Here is a 17,300-nt window from a genome sequence, read left to right on the forward strand (position 1 = left end):
TTTATTTTTTTTTTTTTATTTAACAATTAAATTGCTTTATTTTAAATAAATATTATTATGAATATGAAACCCGTAAAAAAAATGAAAAACCATTTTTTTGTTTGCTCCTTCTGTTTAAAGCTTTACAGTTTCAACTTTATTTATATATATTATTCAATTTGTTTATTTTTAATAAGCTCTACAAGCTTAGGCAAAACAATTGGATTGCTTGAAATTGACTTTCTACATTTATTTCATCAGGTTATTGACTTCGTTTGACCACTGTGCAGCCGGCGCAGGATGTTGCATCGACAAAAAGTAGCGACTGCACAACATCATCATTCATTTGCGCTCAGGTGCGTTTTTGTGCGCACTTCTGAGTACACACACACACACACACACGTACACACACATACACATTCACTAAGGCTGGTTTCGTTTACCATTTAGTTGTGTTTGCGTTTAGTTTGCCAGACAGGCTATGCGCCAGTCAGCGCCTTAGGCCAGACCCAGACCCAGACCCAGAGAAAGAGCCAGAGCCAGAGCCAGAGCCAGAGAGCGTCTCCCATGCATAGCTCGCCGCCAAGCAACAATGCCACATTTGGCGGTTGTTTGTCATTTTTAGAACTTATGGCCCATTTCGCTCGGCTGCCAGAGTCGTTGTCGGCTTTATCTAGTTTTATTAGGCACAATTTCGCCACAGCAACTGTGTTGTTAGCGCAAGCACAAACATTCAGATCATTGAAATTCCAGCAAAACACACAGTTCATCATCATTTGTAAATCTAATTCAATAGAGCTGAGGACAAACTGTCTGGCGTATTTCTGCACGTATATTTATACTTGACTATTTTTGGATATTTTTTAATTTGAAATGTATATTTACATTTTAAAGTAGTATGACAGCTTGTCGATCTAACAAAGTTCCAGTTGCTACATAGTCGGCGTGTGAGTTGAACGAGGTAGATAATGTAGGCAATATAGTTCGTGGATACCTTGACAGAGGCGTGTGTCATAAAATTATTATATAAAGAAAAAAAAAAAAAAAACTATACATAAAAAAAAAAGTACATCAGCCTAGTATTTGGATGAGATACGAGTTTCTATCCCATTGAGATTGATTTGTTTAAAAGGAGCTCGTCGTCCTTGATCCGCTGCTCCTGGGCATTCAGCACTTGCTCCGCGCTGGGCAGAAAGCCGAGCCGCTCGTATTGGGCATAGACACGCTGCTGCAGCAGCGGCTGAAATCGCCAGATGCTGTCGTCTATGATGGGATTTAAGAGGCGGGTTTTATTGTCCGGCTCGCGGTAGTGCTGCAGCTGGGCATACTCGACGGGCACCGATTTTGGCTCGCACTCGTCCTTCCCCGCCCGAAAGAGCGGAAAGTGGTTGTGCAGCCCGATCACATAGCGTGTGGAGTGCAGGCACTTGGTGGCCGAAAATCGATCACAGTGCTCGCTAACGCGCTCCACATGCTGCAGCATGTAGTAGAAGCTGGGCAGCTTCTTGTATACCTTGGGTCGTTCGGGATAGGCGGGAAAGTAGACGTTGCGAAAGCAAAAGCTAGCCCATTCACTGCAGTTCCACGTCTCCCGCTGATAGTCGGGCACCTTGTACGCCAGATCGATTAGATCTGACCAGTTGGTGACATTGCCCAGCGGCATGATCACCTCATCGATGTCAAAGACACCAATGTAGTCGTACTTGTACATGTTGCGATAGAAGCAGTCATTATAGGGTATCATTTCGTTCAGTATGCGATTCAAGCTGTTTTCCTGCATGACATAGTGCTGAAAGTGTGGGACAGCGTGCGGCTCGCCGCGTGCCATTGACAAGGGCCACACCTCCACAAAGCCGGGACTGCTTTGCATATAGTCGTTCAGCACTCGCGTCATGTTCGGATGCATCTGACTATCATAGAAGACCACCTTGCCGGCACCCAGAATGCGCATCAATTCCAGCCACTCAATCAACCGCCAGGACATGTCTTTGTAGATAAAGTCCATGGCCTTGACGCAGACCATAAACCGTAATGGTTTCCGTTGTAGTTGCGTGCTATTTGTTTGCTCCTGCTGCTGTTCCTGCTGCCGCCCCTGCGGAGCGTCTGTGGCATTTGCACTACTGTCATCCGGTTCGTAAATGACGCGCATCACATTCCTGGGCTTGTTGCAGGGCTGCGTTACCAGCGACACCATTTCGGGTGCCTCCGCTGCGTCGGTGTCGTTCGCTTTGGGCAAACAGCAGCTGAGGAGCGTTGGGAAGACATAAGCCGAGGTACCGCCCCAGTACCATATTAACTTGTGATCTGTGACATTCACGACAACCGGCTCGACGCGACCCTTGAACCAGATTTGGCAAAAGGTTTCCGGATAGCTGATCTCGCCACGCTTGCCATAATGATTGATCATGGTTAGCACGCGCACCAGCGGCGCCTCGCTCATCGTCTCTCTGTTGTCGTAGTAGGCGCCAAAGATGTGGTAAGTGAGGTTGACATTCGTGAAAGTTTGCCAATAGTCGTTGCTGAAGTCGATCTCCAAGAGGTTGGGCACTTTGCCGCATTTCGGAATGCCCGCCGGTCGACGATGCATTTCCTCGAGCGGAAATGAGGGCATCTCCTTTCGTATCAGCTTCAGACGATCCGCCCAGCTGGGCTCTAGAATATGCCAATGTTTAATTAACCACTCAATTAACCACTATTGTGACAAGATGCCATTGTGACTTACCATCGCTTTTGTCTACCAGCAGCTCATCGATGATCACGAAGCGCTGTGGACGAACTACCTCATTCGTGTTGTCGTAGCCAAAGAACACGACCACGATGAACAGCTTTATTGAGATGATCACGAATAGTATTTTGAGGAGGCGCACATGACCCGCCAACATATTGCGCTCAGTTAGATCTCCACTTGATTGCTGCTGTATAGATGTGAACGAACTCAATTCCAATTTCGATTTCGATTTCGGTTTCGATTTCCGTTTCGATTCCAGTTCCACTTTGAATTCCAATTCACGCTTAACGCTCGATGTTTGGCTGGCGACAGCCACTGCTGAACTGTAGTCGGCTGCTCCGCTCGGATCACAGTTACCTCTCAGCCGAGTAGATTTCTGCAGCGCTTACGTCGACATAGTTGCCTCCTCGCAATATTTGATTAAAATGTTTTATGTTATGTACAGATAAACATACCAACTGCACACAAATAGATATGTTCTTCATCTATTCTTATTATATATTTCGCTTCTCTTTTTATGGAGCACTACCGACTGCTCTATCAGCGAGGTCTGTCGAAGCACTTAACTACTTATTTGTAGCCCACGTTTTCTGAGGTTTCGCTGTTATCTTTTGTCCTGAGCACTTTTGCTGCTGACATGAAAAATGCTCATTCTATTTTCAACTTTTCCGATTTTTTTAAATTTAGTTCGCCACAAATTTTCTGTGAAGTTTTTGCTTCTCTATACATTATATCGACGAGCATAAGTAGAGGTTTATGAATGTTCTTGCGAATGCGATAAGAGCCGAATATTGTTTGACTGTGAGGAATGCTCTTCATTTATGTTTTTTTTTTATTTTTATTTTTTTATTTTTATTTTTTTTTATTTACTTTTTGATGAATCTGCTCTATCAGCGAGGTCTTTTGAAGCTCTTAACTATGTACTTATTTGCAACCCACGTTTTGTGATGTTTCTTCGTTGTCTTGTGTCCTAGGTACTCATGCTGCTTGCATGAAAAAATTCGAATTATATTTTCCACTTTTCCGGTTTGTTTTGAGTTCAGTTGGCCACAAATCTTCTGTGCAGTTTTTGCTTCTCTTATATTATACTGAAGAGCAGAAGTGAATTTATATAGACGCTCTTGCGGTTGCGATAAGAGCCGAATATTGCTTGACTTTTTTTTTTATTTTTTTATTTAATTATTATTTTTTTTCTTTGGTTTTTGCGATTGATTTTTTATATCGATCTGAATAACCTATAATCGTATAAAATACAAGAAATAAAATAAATATTAATTATTTTATTAGTGTGTATATATCAGAGCTCAAAGCTATTCGATTTTTAAGTAATATTTTATTGATGTTATTTTCTTTTTAAATTTTCAAATTGAATGCCTTTTCCTTTGCTATATAGAATATAAATAAAATAAAATACCTTTTAATTAAATAGCTCCAAGAGAGACTGAGATGCGAGCTTTAGCTGCTGCTTTTACTGGTAAACCTGCATCCGATTGTTGTATATAAGTATATATATATATATATATCGTTTTAAGTCTTCTTTCTGTCACGTCTACTTTCCAAGAGTCTACTTATCGCAACACTCTTTTTCTGCAGCTCATTTGGATTTTCTACAACTCGAACATAAGCACGTTTTTTAGCGACTGGCCAGAAATGCGATGCGCTGTATCGTGGCCAAGCTACCAACCGCATGACTGATTCCTGTTGCCATCAATGTAAGTGTATAGAGACATGGAGTGCTAAAAATTCTCAATTATATTGAATGATGTCAAATGTAAGTAGATTCGATCTCAGTCGAATGTAGTCTATTGAAACAACAGAGACAACAGATTAGAACAGTTGGGCAAATAGAAAATGAGTCCACATTGGGCGCTGTCAGATAACAGCTAACCGCTCTGCTGTTTGGCTGCCACATTCTGTTGCATGGCCAACACCGACAAGTTGCGCCATTGCGTGGCAAGTTGTGCTGCCTGCCAGTTGCCGGTTGCGTCTCGACTCGCACGGAACTCGGATGCGGATGCAGATGCAGCTGCTGTGGAGGGGCTCGAAGGGGCCCTTAGAGACTATTCAGACGCGATTAGATTTTTTACGTCTGGTTAGCCAACATATGGAAATTACCGTGGCGAAGCATATTAGCTATATGACACTCCCTGGCATATTACATAAATTGCTATTCAGATAGTTGGCCTGACAACTTCAGGCTTTGTCATTTGCTAATTAATCACTGTGCTGAGGGCATTGAAATTTTGGCATGCATAAATTAGATTTTCGATTTGATAAGCATTTGTCTATTATGACTGCTATTCTTTGTATTAATATTGATTTAGTTTAACGGGACTTCAAATGTGTAGCACAAATTATTATTAGTCTCAAAACTTGTTTTGCCTCTGCTGTATCAATATTTATAGAACAAACATGGTAAGAGCCAGAAGTTTTTACAAACAAAATTCTCCAAGTCGCATCTATTTACATAATTATTTTTTGCTCAACTATAAAGTGTTCTTTCTATCTGAGCTGTTCAAATCTGGTATTTTAGCAACACAATTGATAAACTATAACAGACTAAGCCAGAAGAGATGTCTCACTGAAGCAGCTGTTGGATATTCTCGTTCACGATTTTGTTCTCCATATTGCAACAATTAGGCGAATTAAATGCATTTGGGCAAAACGAATTGGTTATATAACGCCATGCTATTTACAGCTTTGAATGTGCATTTTTCTTTAATTCAGTTAACAATTCGTTGTTGTAGTTGCATGTTTATGAAAAAAAACTTCAAATTACGACGAGCTGAGTCCATTTCGTCTGTCTATTCGTCTGTCCGTACGAATGCATAGATCTCGTAAGCCACAACAGAGACTAAAGACTTGAAACTTTACATATATATATACATATATGTATATATGTACAAAAACTACATATAAATGACAAAATATATTTTTTTTTATATATTAAAAAAAAAATAAATAAAATAAAAATTTATATATAATTAAATATACAATATATTTTAAAAAATATTTGTTATTTTTTATTTTTTACATTTAAAAAATAAAATATTCTAAATATTATTGTAAATATTTATCTAAAATAACAGAAGAAATGTTGGTTAAGCCGAGTCACATAGTCGAGCTGAGCTACTGCTTAGCTTTCCCAGTCTCTCGTTCCAACGAAAATGAAGCTCATGTTAGGTAAATCGTATTTATGTATGTCCACATCCACAGCATCCAGTGCTCTCTATATGCTGCTTATAGCTTAAAGCTGAATGATAAATAGTTGTTTGCTGTTTATATGTGTTTATGTTAAGCCCGGATAAGCCGGTGCTGTAAATGTCATCACTTTTGACTGTCCGAGCCTGATCCGTTTACCGCTGAACACTTAACGCCGTCATAAAGTGCCGCTAGGGCCAAGAGAGAAAATGCTAAAACATTGCACAACAGACATAAAGTGCGCAAAGAAGTGCGCAGCTTGTGCCAGATTTGCTTTTAAAAAGCGCGCTGGGATTGAAATTGGCTGCCAGGCCAAAGGCAGTTCCCGAACCCCATACCCTCCCCCCATACCCTCGCTTTCAACCGACCCCAAAACGAACAGAATTCCCCCTCCCAAGCCCATCTCAATTCCCAGCAACAGTCGCTGGCCCCGGCCCAGGCCCAGACCTTCCAATTCCATACGCCAGCAGAGAAGCCAGCTCCTTAACTCGGAGCAGTCACAACGCACTTACAAATGCGCTTTTAACTTAAATGACAGTCCTAGGAGGGGCGCCGCCTGCAGCAGCAGCAGCAGCAGCAGCAGCAGCAGAAGCAGCGGCAGCGGCAGCGGCAGCTGTGAAGCTCCGTTGATACATGATGGGGTCCCAGTGCCAGCCAGCAACGAGCACCAGAAATACGCACTGCTATTTTTTACTTTAGACATTTCACAGTTGCCACCCACAGGCGGGCCAACTGCCTCATGTATTACAAGGATTTGATGTAAATATTGTATTAGTTGGGGGCCAAAGTGTTGAGTAAATTTATTGGCAGCACATAAATCGCTTTTCGAATGGACGAGGCGTTGGCGTTGCCATTGCTCTTGCTGCTGCTTTTGCTGCTGTTTGCCACACCCACAGCCATTAGACAAAGTCGCTCTCGTACCGTGTGGCCACTTGCCAAATACAAAAAAGCTAGTCACTTTCTAGGTGAACGGCAAGGGCTTGGAGCTTTGCATTAAAGCTTGCGATTGTGCATATAGTAATATAAATGTGAAGCTAATCTTATAATTAGTAGCAGCCAGAGCGTGCAGCGGACAGCGGTGTCCTTAAAAGGATTTTTTGTACTATAAATATATTATAAAAAGAATTTCATAAAATTCATGGAATTAGCTGAGCTTCGCATATGGCTCGCATGCAGTAAAACTGAGTGAAAAAGCTACCAAGCGTCAGATTCATCTCAAGTGGCTTAAATATGTAAATGATATTAGTTTGCTATGTATGTATTATTTTTCGATTTCTTATTGTGTATAGCTTGACTTCTAACTTGGCTTCAAGCGTTGGCCATTAGACCAGCAAATCCTTTTTGTTCTTTTGATAGAATATAATAATCTTTAACTTCTTTATATAAACATTTGCAGGCGAGATTATATATAAATATATACTTATTCATCGCACAAAGCTCCTGGTGAAGATTACCTCGGGCATACATACATGCCCATGATCTTCTGTCCGGCGCACTAGAACTAAGAGATAACGCAGATGTTACAACTATCAACACCTATCAGACCGGCTCTTGAATTGAAGTCTACCATATAGCCATAGCCATATGATAAGGCAACATAATTAATATGATTAGATTCTATATTATCTTCAATTTATCAGCTAAAGCTATGTCGAGAGCAAACTTGAACAAAAAACACCTGAGGTATGTAACAAATATTGATTTCAATGGGGCAGCAGGTTTTTTTTTATTTATTTTTATTTTTTTTTTTTTTTTTTTGTGTATATTTATTTTAAGCACTGCAGGTATTTCTATGGTATATTTTAATGAGCATACTTTTGGGCGAAACAAATAATAAATAATTTCATGCAGCCCAGGTCACGTCCAATGCAATTTCAGCTCAAATTTATGCTAAATACATTTAATTTTCAATAATAATAATAAAATTAAAAAAAAAAAAAACACACACACAGAGAATGTAAATTCAATTATGTGCAAATAAAACTTGATATTCATATATTTCAATAGTTACTAAATATGTGAGCCGTTGCGCCGCTATGCTAATGCATTTTCCAAATCCAAATTCAAATCCAAATCGCAATCAAAATCCCTAAACACCAGAGCTCCCCGTCGCCCCGCCCATAAATGAAATATTCAAATGCTGACCTGTCTTCAAACTGCTTTGAAATGCGGTTTACAATTTTTTGGCTCAATGCTGGACCATGTTGTTGCCATTGTTGTTGCTGTAGTTGTTGTTGTTATAGCTGCTGCGCCAATTTTAATTAACAAACAACATGGCTGGCTCATGTTGTTTTGTTCTGCTCTATTCTGTTTTGTTTTGTGATGTTTTGCTCTCCTGTTTTTCTATTTGTAGTTTTGATGTGTTCTATTTTGTTGCATGGCACTCGCAGAGTCAGCGCCTAGAGTTATGCATAGCGGGAGAGAATGAGAGATTGAGAAAGAGATAGACAGAGAGAGAGAGAGAGAGAGAGAGAGTTGCTCCATTCTCTCATTGTTTAAAGCTTATTTTTGTTATAGTTTCGACAAAATCCACACATACTTATGAGCATACAGAGTTATTGGTTTATTGATTCGAATTGCAGTATTTTTTAAATACTCAAAGCTAGTTAATCATGCATACAAAGAGGCGTGGCATGATATTTGAGGAAGTTGAATTACAAACGAAGACATATTTCATATTTGATAATAAACTTTGCGGTGACTTTAAGGGAAAATTTTTTATTTTTGGGTGTCAAGAAAATAAAATAAAATAATAAAATAATAAAATAAAAAATAAAATAAAATAAAATAAAATAAAAAAAACTAAAATTTAACAAATTAATAAAATAATAAATAAAAAAGAAAATAATAATAATAAAAAATTAAACAAAGCAAAGTCTCTGTCCTGGTGTCACTCTCAACGCATCGGCATAGAATTACCTGGATATTATCCAGGAGAAGATTCGGTTACATTACTCTTTAAGATTGCAGGTGCAACGAGTCAGCAACTTGGCTAGCAAATTCCGAGCACATAAAAATGCTGCTAACACATCAAACACTCAAATTCAATATAGCCTTCACAGCTCAAGCTCAAGATTGAGCTATTTGTCACTGCTGAATCCAAACAGTGACTGCTGTAAGTGAGTTTCCGCTGCAACTGGCCCATTAACTGACATTTGACAGCTGATAAACGAAAATAGAGAGAAAATAAAGGCAAAAAGGAAGCAAAATGTTTCAAAATATGCATACTTAATATGCCAAATTGAATATATATGTAGGAGTATGCTACTTCTTAATATTCAGTTGTCGCATCTTGCAATATGCAACAGAATGTTGCAACAGTATTGGCATTTAACAGGACGGGATTTGGCTTCCATTTGGCCGTTGCACAAATATTTGTCAGCCATGTCCTAGGATTTGTTGCCCTGCCTTGGACTTTGACATTTTTCATTTATCCTTTTGCAGCCAGTGGTTGTTGTTGTTGCTGCTGTCGTTGTTGCTGTTGTTGTTGTTGTTGTTGTTGTTGTTGTTGGCTGTTGATTTTGCTTGTTCGCCCAATAACCCCATTTAAACTTATGACAGCCGGAGCCAAATGAAACTTTGCTCTTTTGCTTTAGCTCAATAACACTCGACATGAGCAAACAAAAATGTTGCCATTAGTTAAAGTTGGCTTACTTTAGCCCATTCCCACGGCCATTTCCTTCCGTTTGCCTTTTCTTCAGCTTTTTTCTTCGCCTCCTCCATCTCCATCTCCTTTTCCCTCGTCTTGCTCTTCCTCTTCCTCCTCTTCAGCTACTTTGGGTCGAACCGAGTGCCATAATAAGTTTGGAGCGCAACTTTGCACAGTTTTTGAAGTGCAGCTAATAAGAAATTCGTGAAGTGTTGCTCCAGCGTGTCGGCCAAGTGTATTGAGTGTATGTGTATATATATATTTATATATGTATGGATGTGTGTGTGTGTGCATGGGGGTGTGTGTAAATATTTATTTTGAAACTCGTCAAGTTTTGCGTGCGATTGGAATTGAAATTGGGCTTTGCCCAGGACTCGTTATCCAACTCAGCATTCAGGCATGTGCACGTTGCTCGTTTGGTCAGCGCTCAGCTCAAACCATTTCAAATACCCATTGAAAAATGTTGCCAGGCTTAGGACACATATCAGGGAATGAAGATAAACAATGTGAGTTCTGAGTCGTAAGTCTTCAAACAACAAAAATTACTTTAACTTAGCGAGCCCTGACTGAGCTCAGCTAAGCCTGAACCAGCTAAAGAGCTCACATATAGTTTGACAATGATGATAGGGCATATCTAAGTCTTATCTAAGTCTGCCAATTTTCCCAGCAATTTTGATAGATGGTATATGTAAGTAGAGTTCGCCTGGCTCCTGCACTGTTACGTGTTAGATTCACTTAGTTTGAGTTTCTTAGCCAATTGAATGCGAACAAAAAATGATGCTTGCGCTACATTCAATGAGCTCACGTCTCTGCTGCTGCTTTTCGATGGTCTGTAAGGGTATAATTACTGGCACAAGTTTCGCATAGCACACATATGCCAATCAAATTTAATGATTACACTACAAAGGAAAACTCTTGGCAAACACTTCTCGAGCAGGTGTTGAGGTGAAAAAACATTGACTTCTTTTGAGTTTAATCTAAGGGCATGCTGTGCGCACTTGGCTTTATAGAATATGGACTCAATTGGTTTAGTTCTAGAATTTAGCAGCTTCACAGCTGTACTAAGGTATGTGGCTCTATACTATCTGAACGAAAATATATGTAAAATGTAACGGACATTGGAAAAGTAATCTATCACAGTCGAGTCTCGATAGTACATAATTTAGCAATCGAAAATCGTAATAAATCGAAAACAATTTTATCCCCTTGACAGAAATTCGTTCTCAATAATTCTTGTTAATTTGAATTTCTGTGTAAATCGAAAGAAAAAACAAGTAAGACGGCTCCAGTCGAGACTGCTCGACTAGGAGATACCCTGAACCCTCCAAGCTAATATTCTAATCATTCTGGACTTCTTCTATGTACACATACATACACATGCACTTATAAGCACGCGCTCTGCTGACTGCGCAGTTAGCAGTGGCTGCGCTTGGGCTGCGCAGCAATGTGAGGAATATTATGAGATATTATTTGTTAAATAATTTCTTTTGTAGACGTATGATCGTAATGAAACTTTTAGAGCGTAATCATATGGTTAAAATGCGTGTACATTCCAAAGCACAAGTCGTGGCGTGGTATCCAAAATCTGTAAATTACAAAATCTTTGTATCCATTAACTTTATATACAACGCAAATCGATGCAACTGATGTTAACTTTTTTAATTGTTTCGAAATATTTTTATATTTTATTAAATGAGTTTTGTATTTTATTTATATTTTTATTTTCGGGCAATAATTAAAGCCAATTTAAACATATTACATCGTAGGCTTCTCATTATGTGGATAACGTAGATTGGTTACGTAATATTGAATTAGCAGTCTTATGTCAAGCACCTTCAACTGCTGGGCAGTTATCAATTCTGGCAGCTTACGATTCTTAAATTTTACGGCAAACATAAGATCATTTTCGTAAGGAAATGCGGCTAAGATAATGTCTGGCTTGAGACCGCGTGCAAAGCCATTATTGACAGTGGCAACAAGCTTCTTGTGTTTCTTTATAGAACGCAGCATTACTTTTGTTGTGACATTCGTGTTATTGACACTGTCTTCTCCCATAACCACCGAGTTCAACTGAGTGTTACGTGGACGTCCCTGCAATAAGAATCAATGGTAGCTGGCGCATTGACACAAAAAGGAAAACTTACCCGCCGACGCGGTAGAGTACGTTCTGGTGGTTCGGAGTCTGCTCCTGCAATAGATGGAGCCGCAGCAGCGCTAGTAGCACTGGCAGCAGAAACCGCTGTTGGAAGACAAAATATGTAAAATGTATCCATATATTATATATATGTATACATATTAATTAAATATCTAAATTTAACACTTACGTTGCATATTCTTGGCGGGAGAAACCCTTCCGCCGAGTATCTAAATTAATTCACATTTAAATTAATTAATTAAATTAATATAAAAAATAAATAAATAATAATTAAAAAATATAAAAAATTACCAATTGAGCTTTTAAATTTCGTCTTCCCATTTTATTGTAAGACGGTTAATTTTTACAATATTGAAGCTATATCAGCATATTTGAGTTGACATACAAGTGTGACATCAACCACGCAGACTACTAGATTGTTTGATGCTGAGCAAGGCACGAACATATTTCAGAGCTGCGCAAGCGAACTTTCGTTATCGGATTTTAAAAGAACTAGTTCGATTTTTATACCCTGAACCCATTGAAAATGGGAAGTCAGGGTATAATGGTTTTGTGAAAAGTATGTAACAGGCAGAAGGAATCATCACAGACCCCATAAAGTATATATATTCTTGATCAGGATGACGAGCTGAGTCGATATAGCCCTGTCCGTCTGTCCGTCCGTCCGTCCGTCCGTATGAGTGCGTCGATCTCAGAAGATATAAGAGCTAGAGAGCTGAAATTTGGCATGCATACTCGTGTATACCATAGGCAATACAAGTTTATCTTATTTTTTCGATAACTCGTCCAATAACTTTTTTATCGAGAATAATCGAAAAATCGACATTGTTTTTTCAGCCTAATTTGAACACTTTTAGACCTGGAGACTTGAAATTTGCGTTGTATATAAAGTTAATGGATACAAAGATTTTGCAATCTACAGAGTTTATATACCACGCCCTCTTCGCCCCCAATTTGTAAAAAACGCATTTCAAGTACTAGAGACTTGTGCTTTGGAATGTGCACACATTTTAACCATATGATCATTGAAAGTTTCAATAAGATTGTATGTCTATAAAAGAAATTATTCAAAAAATAAATTCTCATAATATTCCTCACATTGCAGCGCAGCCCAAGCGCAGCCGCTGCTAACTGCGCAGTCAGCAGAGCGCGTGCTTATAAGTGCATGTGTATGTATGTGTACATAGAAGAAGTGCAGAATGATTAGAATATCAGCTTGGAGGGTTCAGGGTATCTCCTAGTCGAACAGTCTCGACTGGAGCCTTCTTACTTGTTTTTTTTTTTTTTTTTTTTTTTTTTTTTTTGATATAAATTTTACATATTTACCCTTTCATTAGACTTTCATTTATGCAGATCCATATCTATTTAATCCTAGTCTAGTTAATGAAATTAATGTTGACTGCAAATCGGGCTAGCACTGACTTTTCTATCATCATTTGCAATCCAAACAGGCCTAGGTTTTTAAATCAAACATGACAGCCATATACATCTATGGTGTGTGTATTTGAGTCTTTCACACGTTCGTGTGCTTTGTTGAAACAGTTTCAATTAATTGTGTTTTTTTTTTGTTGTTCATTTATTGAGTATAGTGTGCGACGCAAGGGGAATCAGTCATACAGTTCGTTTTTAAGAACAGAAATAATATTGTTCGAGTGTTGTGATAATCCTAAAATCAAAAGCAACAAATTTGAATTTGGAGCAAAGTACAGAGGAACACAAAAACGGCAATTGAGATCAAGTTAATCGCAGGCAAAGGTAGGTAAGTAACGAATCGATGTCTATCCTTGTCGCCATCGTGAATGGTGTAGGCTGGTGTCAATTGTTTCGTCATTTTGTGTGTCTTCGCAGAGTTCAAAGAAAGCATACAAAATGTATCCATCTAACTTTTACAAGATGAAAAACTTTGCCAATCCAAAGACCATGTTTAAGTCGTGCTCTAACAACGACGAGTTCTCCACGACGCCAGTGCAGAGCTGCTCGCCAGCGACCAAGAAGGCCAACAAGCCGAGCTCGGTCAGCGGCCGCAGCGGCAGCGGCAGCAGTAGCAGCGCTAGTTATAAGAGCGTGATGAATGCAACTTGCTGCAGTGGTGGTAGTAGCGTTTGCTCACCGCTATCCACACCTCGCTCCGATCTGAGTGGAGGCACCACAGATGGCGGCTATATGACCCCATTGGCGCCCCTAGATCCAGTTGGCACGGATACAGTCAGCTTTGGTGTGGCTAGCGGCAGTGAGGCAGAGCAAGCAGAGCCAACGGAGCCGCATCATCCTCTAAACAGTGAATGGACGCTGTGGTATTTGGAGACAGATCGCAGCAAGAGCTGGGAGGAGATGCTGCACGAAGTGGCCAGCTTTAACACGGTCGAGAATTTCTGGAGTCTCATAAATCACATTAAGACGCCATCAGAGATTAAAATGGGCAGCGACTATTGTCTGTTCAAGAAGGGAATACGCCCAATGTGGGAGGATGAAGCTAACGTTAAGGGCGGGCGCTGGGTAATCACCCTTAACAAGGGAAACAAAAATGATTTGGATAACTTCTGGCTGGACACGATGCTTGTCTTGATCGGTGAAAGCTGTGAATATTCGCATGAGCTGTGCGGCGCTGTCGTCAATATACGAGGCAAGAACAACAAGATCTCCATTTGGACAGCCAATGGCAACAATGAGGCAGCTGCTCTCGAGATTGGCGGCAAGCTGCGCGACGGCCTGCGCATGGAGAGCGCATATGTGCTTCAATATCAACTGCACAAGGACACCATGGCCAAGCAGGGATCGTTGGTCAAAACTATCTATACGCGCTGATTATTTGGCCCCGTATCACACGCTGGCTACAAAACAATAACCTACCCCCACCCTTCTCCCAAAAAAAAAAATCAAGAAAAAAGCAAAAAAAAAAAAAAAAAAATGAAAAAATTCAAATCATAGGTACCGCAAACATACTACATTTCTATTGTCCAAATGGATGTCAGTCCTTCTAGCAATGAAAATTATATCAATTGGAGAATTAATGAAAATGCAACCCAAAGAAAAATACAACAACTGAAGTGCTCAATATACAAACCCAAATCGTCAGTCTGATAAAAAGGCAAATACCAATTCCGAATGACGGCGACTAAATTCCCAGTCCATATCCGAAGTTCCGAGTCCATTTGAAATTTAACCATTAAGATGCTCAAACATAAATTCAAAATTGTATAAATTCCATGTCAATCGAAGCAAATCTATGTCAAGTGCATATTGGTGACAAGAAAACTACGAAATGCAAGAAATAAATAAAAAAAATCATTGCAAAATCATTCACCTTTGTTATTCATATTCTATACCAGATTATACCTCTTAGAAAGTGCCCATGTAGGCATATATATACATGAAGTATTTGCATCTGTACTACAGAATTTCCTGGATCGCCTGGCTTCCTGGGAATTGTTATACTCATTCATGAAAGTGAAATGAGTATATTGGCTTTGTGCATGTCCCACAATTTTAGCAGATAATTTTTTTTTTTTGCATGTTTCTTCGAACTGCTTCGAATTAGTGAAATACTTTTTACAATACAGTTGATTGACAACCAACGTCAATTATTCAGGCACGTACCGCCATATTGACCACGAAAAACTATTAAGACTTCTATTAACACCTTATCTTAAGCACACGTTGCTTAAATTTCAAACATAGTATGGAGCCATTCATATCAAGTTGCTGTTGTCATTACTTAATTGCTTTTGCAGAATAAGTTTGCCTATGGAGCTTATAGAAATATAATATTATGAAACTCATCGTCTCCTATGAAGCCTATAGAAAACGTATGAAACCCATCGTGACCCATATAACTTTCCCTTTCATGACTATTTAAGTCTCTGGCCTGCAATTCTGACTGTGAATATTTTTGTAGATATCGATAAGATATTCCGCATGGAATATTATCAACAATCTGATAAATATAACAATGAGTCTAATGCGTAGCTGTGCTTTTCAAATGTATTTCAATTATTATAAAAGTATTCAATTAAAATAACCCAATTTCTGGACCTGATCAACCATGGCAGTAATCGAGTCCAAGAGCTCCTCGCTGGTAGGAAGAATTTGGGATGGGGGCAACAAGAAACCACTTGAATCATGTGCGGCTGCAGGACGCAGCTCATAGCAGAAAGTCATTCGCACACCCTGGGTGCCATATACCCAATCAAGAGTGGATCCAGATACAAGACTGGCAAAATTATAGATGCTCTTAGCTTCATACTTCGTATTATAGCGCTTTGAAATGGCAGAGAGAGCTGCTTTGGCCACTTGTTGGTAGTCCTTAATATTGTCAGGTGGCGATGCGGTGTAACCATTAGGATATATGAGAACCTGGGAAAAGGAATGAAACGAAAGGTAAAGCTGAATCTTGTCCTTTATCGAAGCAATGTAGTTCGACAGTGATAAAGTCTCAATTTCAGAGAATGCGTTGGGTCCAGCGTATTCGTCATTACAGGGTTGGTTGTTTAAATCCCATTTATTCCAGTAGAAGTCCCAGTTGCGGTTGGGATCGGCTCCAAAGCAAACGCCATAGGGTTTGCGGGTCTTGCGCCAAATGCGATCCGATTTCCGACTGTAGACATAGCCGTCGGCATTGACATGTGGGACGATGTACCAGTTGTAGTTGTCGCCAAGCTGCTTAATAGAAGGCACATTTGACGTGAGTAGCTGATTAATGATGTAGGTAGCTGCCGCTGGAGCGATCCACTCTCGAGCATGAATACCAGCCTCGATGAAGATTCCAGGTTTCTCGCGGCCACTCTTGAAAATCTTCAAGCCCAACATAGAGCGTCCCTCATATGTTTTACCAGCCTCAATCAGTGTAACAATGTTTGGGTTTTGCTTGGCCAATGATCGCATCCAGGCATAGGTGTCCTCCAAGTCGTTGTAGTCAAACCAGTTGTATTCAGAGCTGGCATTACTCCTAGGTCTGACCTCTCCTTCAATATCATCCATTGACTTTTGGAAGTCCTTGGACTGCAGTTCATATTTAATCTTAGCTTTACCCAGTATCTCCAGTAAATCAGGAATTTTGTGTGGGGCAACAACCATATGGACATCAGCTCCGACGACATGAGCACTGTTCAGAAATATGATGGAGTCCGAAGATACCTTCAGATCTCTTAGCATCGCCAGTTGGTCTTCATTCTCTGGAGTGGCCTTGTACAGACGATAATTGTCGTAGCGAATGCGTTCGGCGTGACTCAATCCAAACGTGGCCAAAAGGACCAGCCCAGCCAAAAGAAGCCACCTGTTCAGCGACATCGTTGCCGATATTATGAAGCACTACAATTCATGTGCTGAGCTTATAAAGGGTTTCTCTTTGAATTTCTGTTCAATAAATATTTTGCTGATAAGTCCAAATTTATAGTCCTTGTGAATGTTAAAATAATTCAAAATAAGTAAAAATAATTACAAAAATAATCTACGTAAGTAATTGGAGAGAAAACCGCATTTGCAAGGAATTCAATTAAAATTCCTCTAGTTTCTAATCTAGTCATGAAGAAGAAGAAAGTTTACAGTAAACAAATGTTACAAATATTTATTTATATAAAGAGATATCTTTT

At 39.5% G+C, this 17,300-nt stretch overlaps 3 protein-coding genes and 1 pseudogene across 9 annotated transcripts; 1 reads left to right on the forward strand and 3 right to left on the reverse strand.

The window, feature by feature from the left end:
* Nucleotides 1–744: 744 nt before the first annotated feature.
* On the reverse strand, nucleotides 745–5,554 carry LOC108620226 (uncharacterized). 6 transcript variants are annotated; one of them, XM_089474099.1, is made up of 4 exons: nucleotides 5,175–5,554; nucleotides 4,122–4,443; nucleotides 2,702–3,942; nucleotides 745–2,631 (listed from the first exon to the last, which is right to left on the reverse strand). In XM_089474099.1, the coding sequence occupies exons 3-4, from the start codon at nucleotides 2,859–2,861 to the stop codon at nucleotides 1,082–1,084; spliced, it is 1,710 nt and encodes a 569-aa protein (XP_089330225.1). In that variant the 5' UTR covers nucleotides 2,862–3,942; nucleotides 4,122–4,443; nucleotides 5,175–5,554; the 3' UTR covers nucleotides 745–1,081. The 6 variants fall into 6 exon arrangements, with proteins under 6 accessions (XP_089330225.1, XP_089330226.1, XP_089330228.1 ...); XM_089474100.1 differs by having other exon boundaries at nucleotides 4,122–4,509; XM_089474102.1 differs by having other exon boundaries at nucleotides 5,148–5,554.
* A 5,741-nt stretch (nucleotides 5,555–11,295) lies between these two features.
* LOC149267984 (uncharacterized) lies at nucleotides 11,296–12,285 on the reverse strand. The gene is made up of 4 exons (XM_089473726.1): nucleotides 12,004–12,285; nucleotides 11,882–11,921; nucleotides 11,702–11,796; nucleotides 11,296–11,648 (listed from the first exon to the last, which is right to left on the reverse strand). Exons 1-4 carry the CDS (start codon nucleotides 12,031–12,033, stop codon nucleotides 11,313–11,315), a joined length of 501 nt encoding a protein of 166 aa, XP_089329852.1. The 5' UTR covers nucleotides 12,034–12,285; the 3' UTR covers nucleotides 11,296–11,312.
* A 904-nt stretch (nucleotides 12,286–13,189) lies between these two features.
* Nucleotides 13,190–14,746, forward strand: eIF4E7 (eukaryotic translation initiation factor 4E7). 2 transcript variants are annotated; one of them, XM_018014415.2, is made up of 2 exons: nucleotides 13,190–13,467; nucleotides 13,561–14,746. In XM_018014415.2, the coding sequence occupies exon 2, from the start codon at nucleotides 13,582–13,584 to the stop codon at nucleotides 14,515–14,517; it is 936 nt and encodes a 311-aa protein (XP_017869904.1). In that variant the 5' UTR covers nucleotides 13,190–13,467; nucleotides 13,561–13,581; the 3' UTR covers nucleotides 14,518–14,746. The 2 variants fall into 2 exon arrangements, with proteins under 2 accessions (XP_017869904.1, XP_017869903.1); XM_018014414.2 differs by having other exon boundaries at nucleotides 13,192–13,471.
* A 929-nt stretch (nucleotides 14,747–15,675) lies between these two features.
* LOC108618423 (zinc carboxypeptidase A 1 pseudogene) lies at nucleotides 15,676–17,029 on the reverse strand (annotated as a pseudogene).
* Between the last annotated feature and the right edge of the window lie 271 nt (nucleotides 17,030–17,300).

This window comes from Drosophila arizonae, chromosome X (assembly GCF_054131065.1).
Source record: "Drosophila arizonae isolate 15081-1271.41 chromosome X, UAZ_ARI_1.0, whole genome shotgun sequence".
In the NCBI taxonomy this organism is placed as follows: domain Eukaryota; kingdom Metazoa; phylum Arthropoda; class Insecta; order Diptera; family Drosophilidae; genus Drosophila; species Drosophila arizonae.

Excerpts from the sequence above, each read along its gene's own strand:
- LOC149267984 (XM_089473726.1), bottom strand. The coding sequence starts at position 12,033 with ATGGGAAGACGAAATTTAAAAGCTCAATTG. Across the intron at positions 11,797-11,881 it reads TCCCGCCAAGAATATGCAAC|CGGTTTCTGCTGCCAGTGCT; the intron begins GTAAGTGTTAAA and ends GTCTTCCAACAG. Across the intron at positions 11,649-11,701 it reads GTACTCTACCGCGTCGGCGG|GGACGTCCACGTAACACTCA; the intron begins GTAAGTTTTCCT and ends TTCTTATTGCAG.
- LOC108620226 (XM_089474099.1), bottom strand. The coding sequence starts at position 2,861 with ATGTTGGCGGGTCATGTGCGCCTCCTCAAAATACTATTCGTGATCATC. Across the intron at positions 2,632-2,701 it reads GCTGGTAGACAAAAGCGATG|AGCCCAGCTGGGCGGATCGT; the intron begins GTAAGTCACAAT and ends GGCATATTCTAG.
- eIF4E7 (XM_018014415.2), top strand. The coding sequence starts at position 13,582 with ATGTATCCATCTAACTTTTACAAGATGAAAAACTTTGCCAATCCAAAG.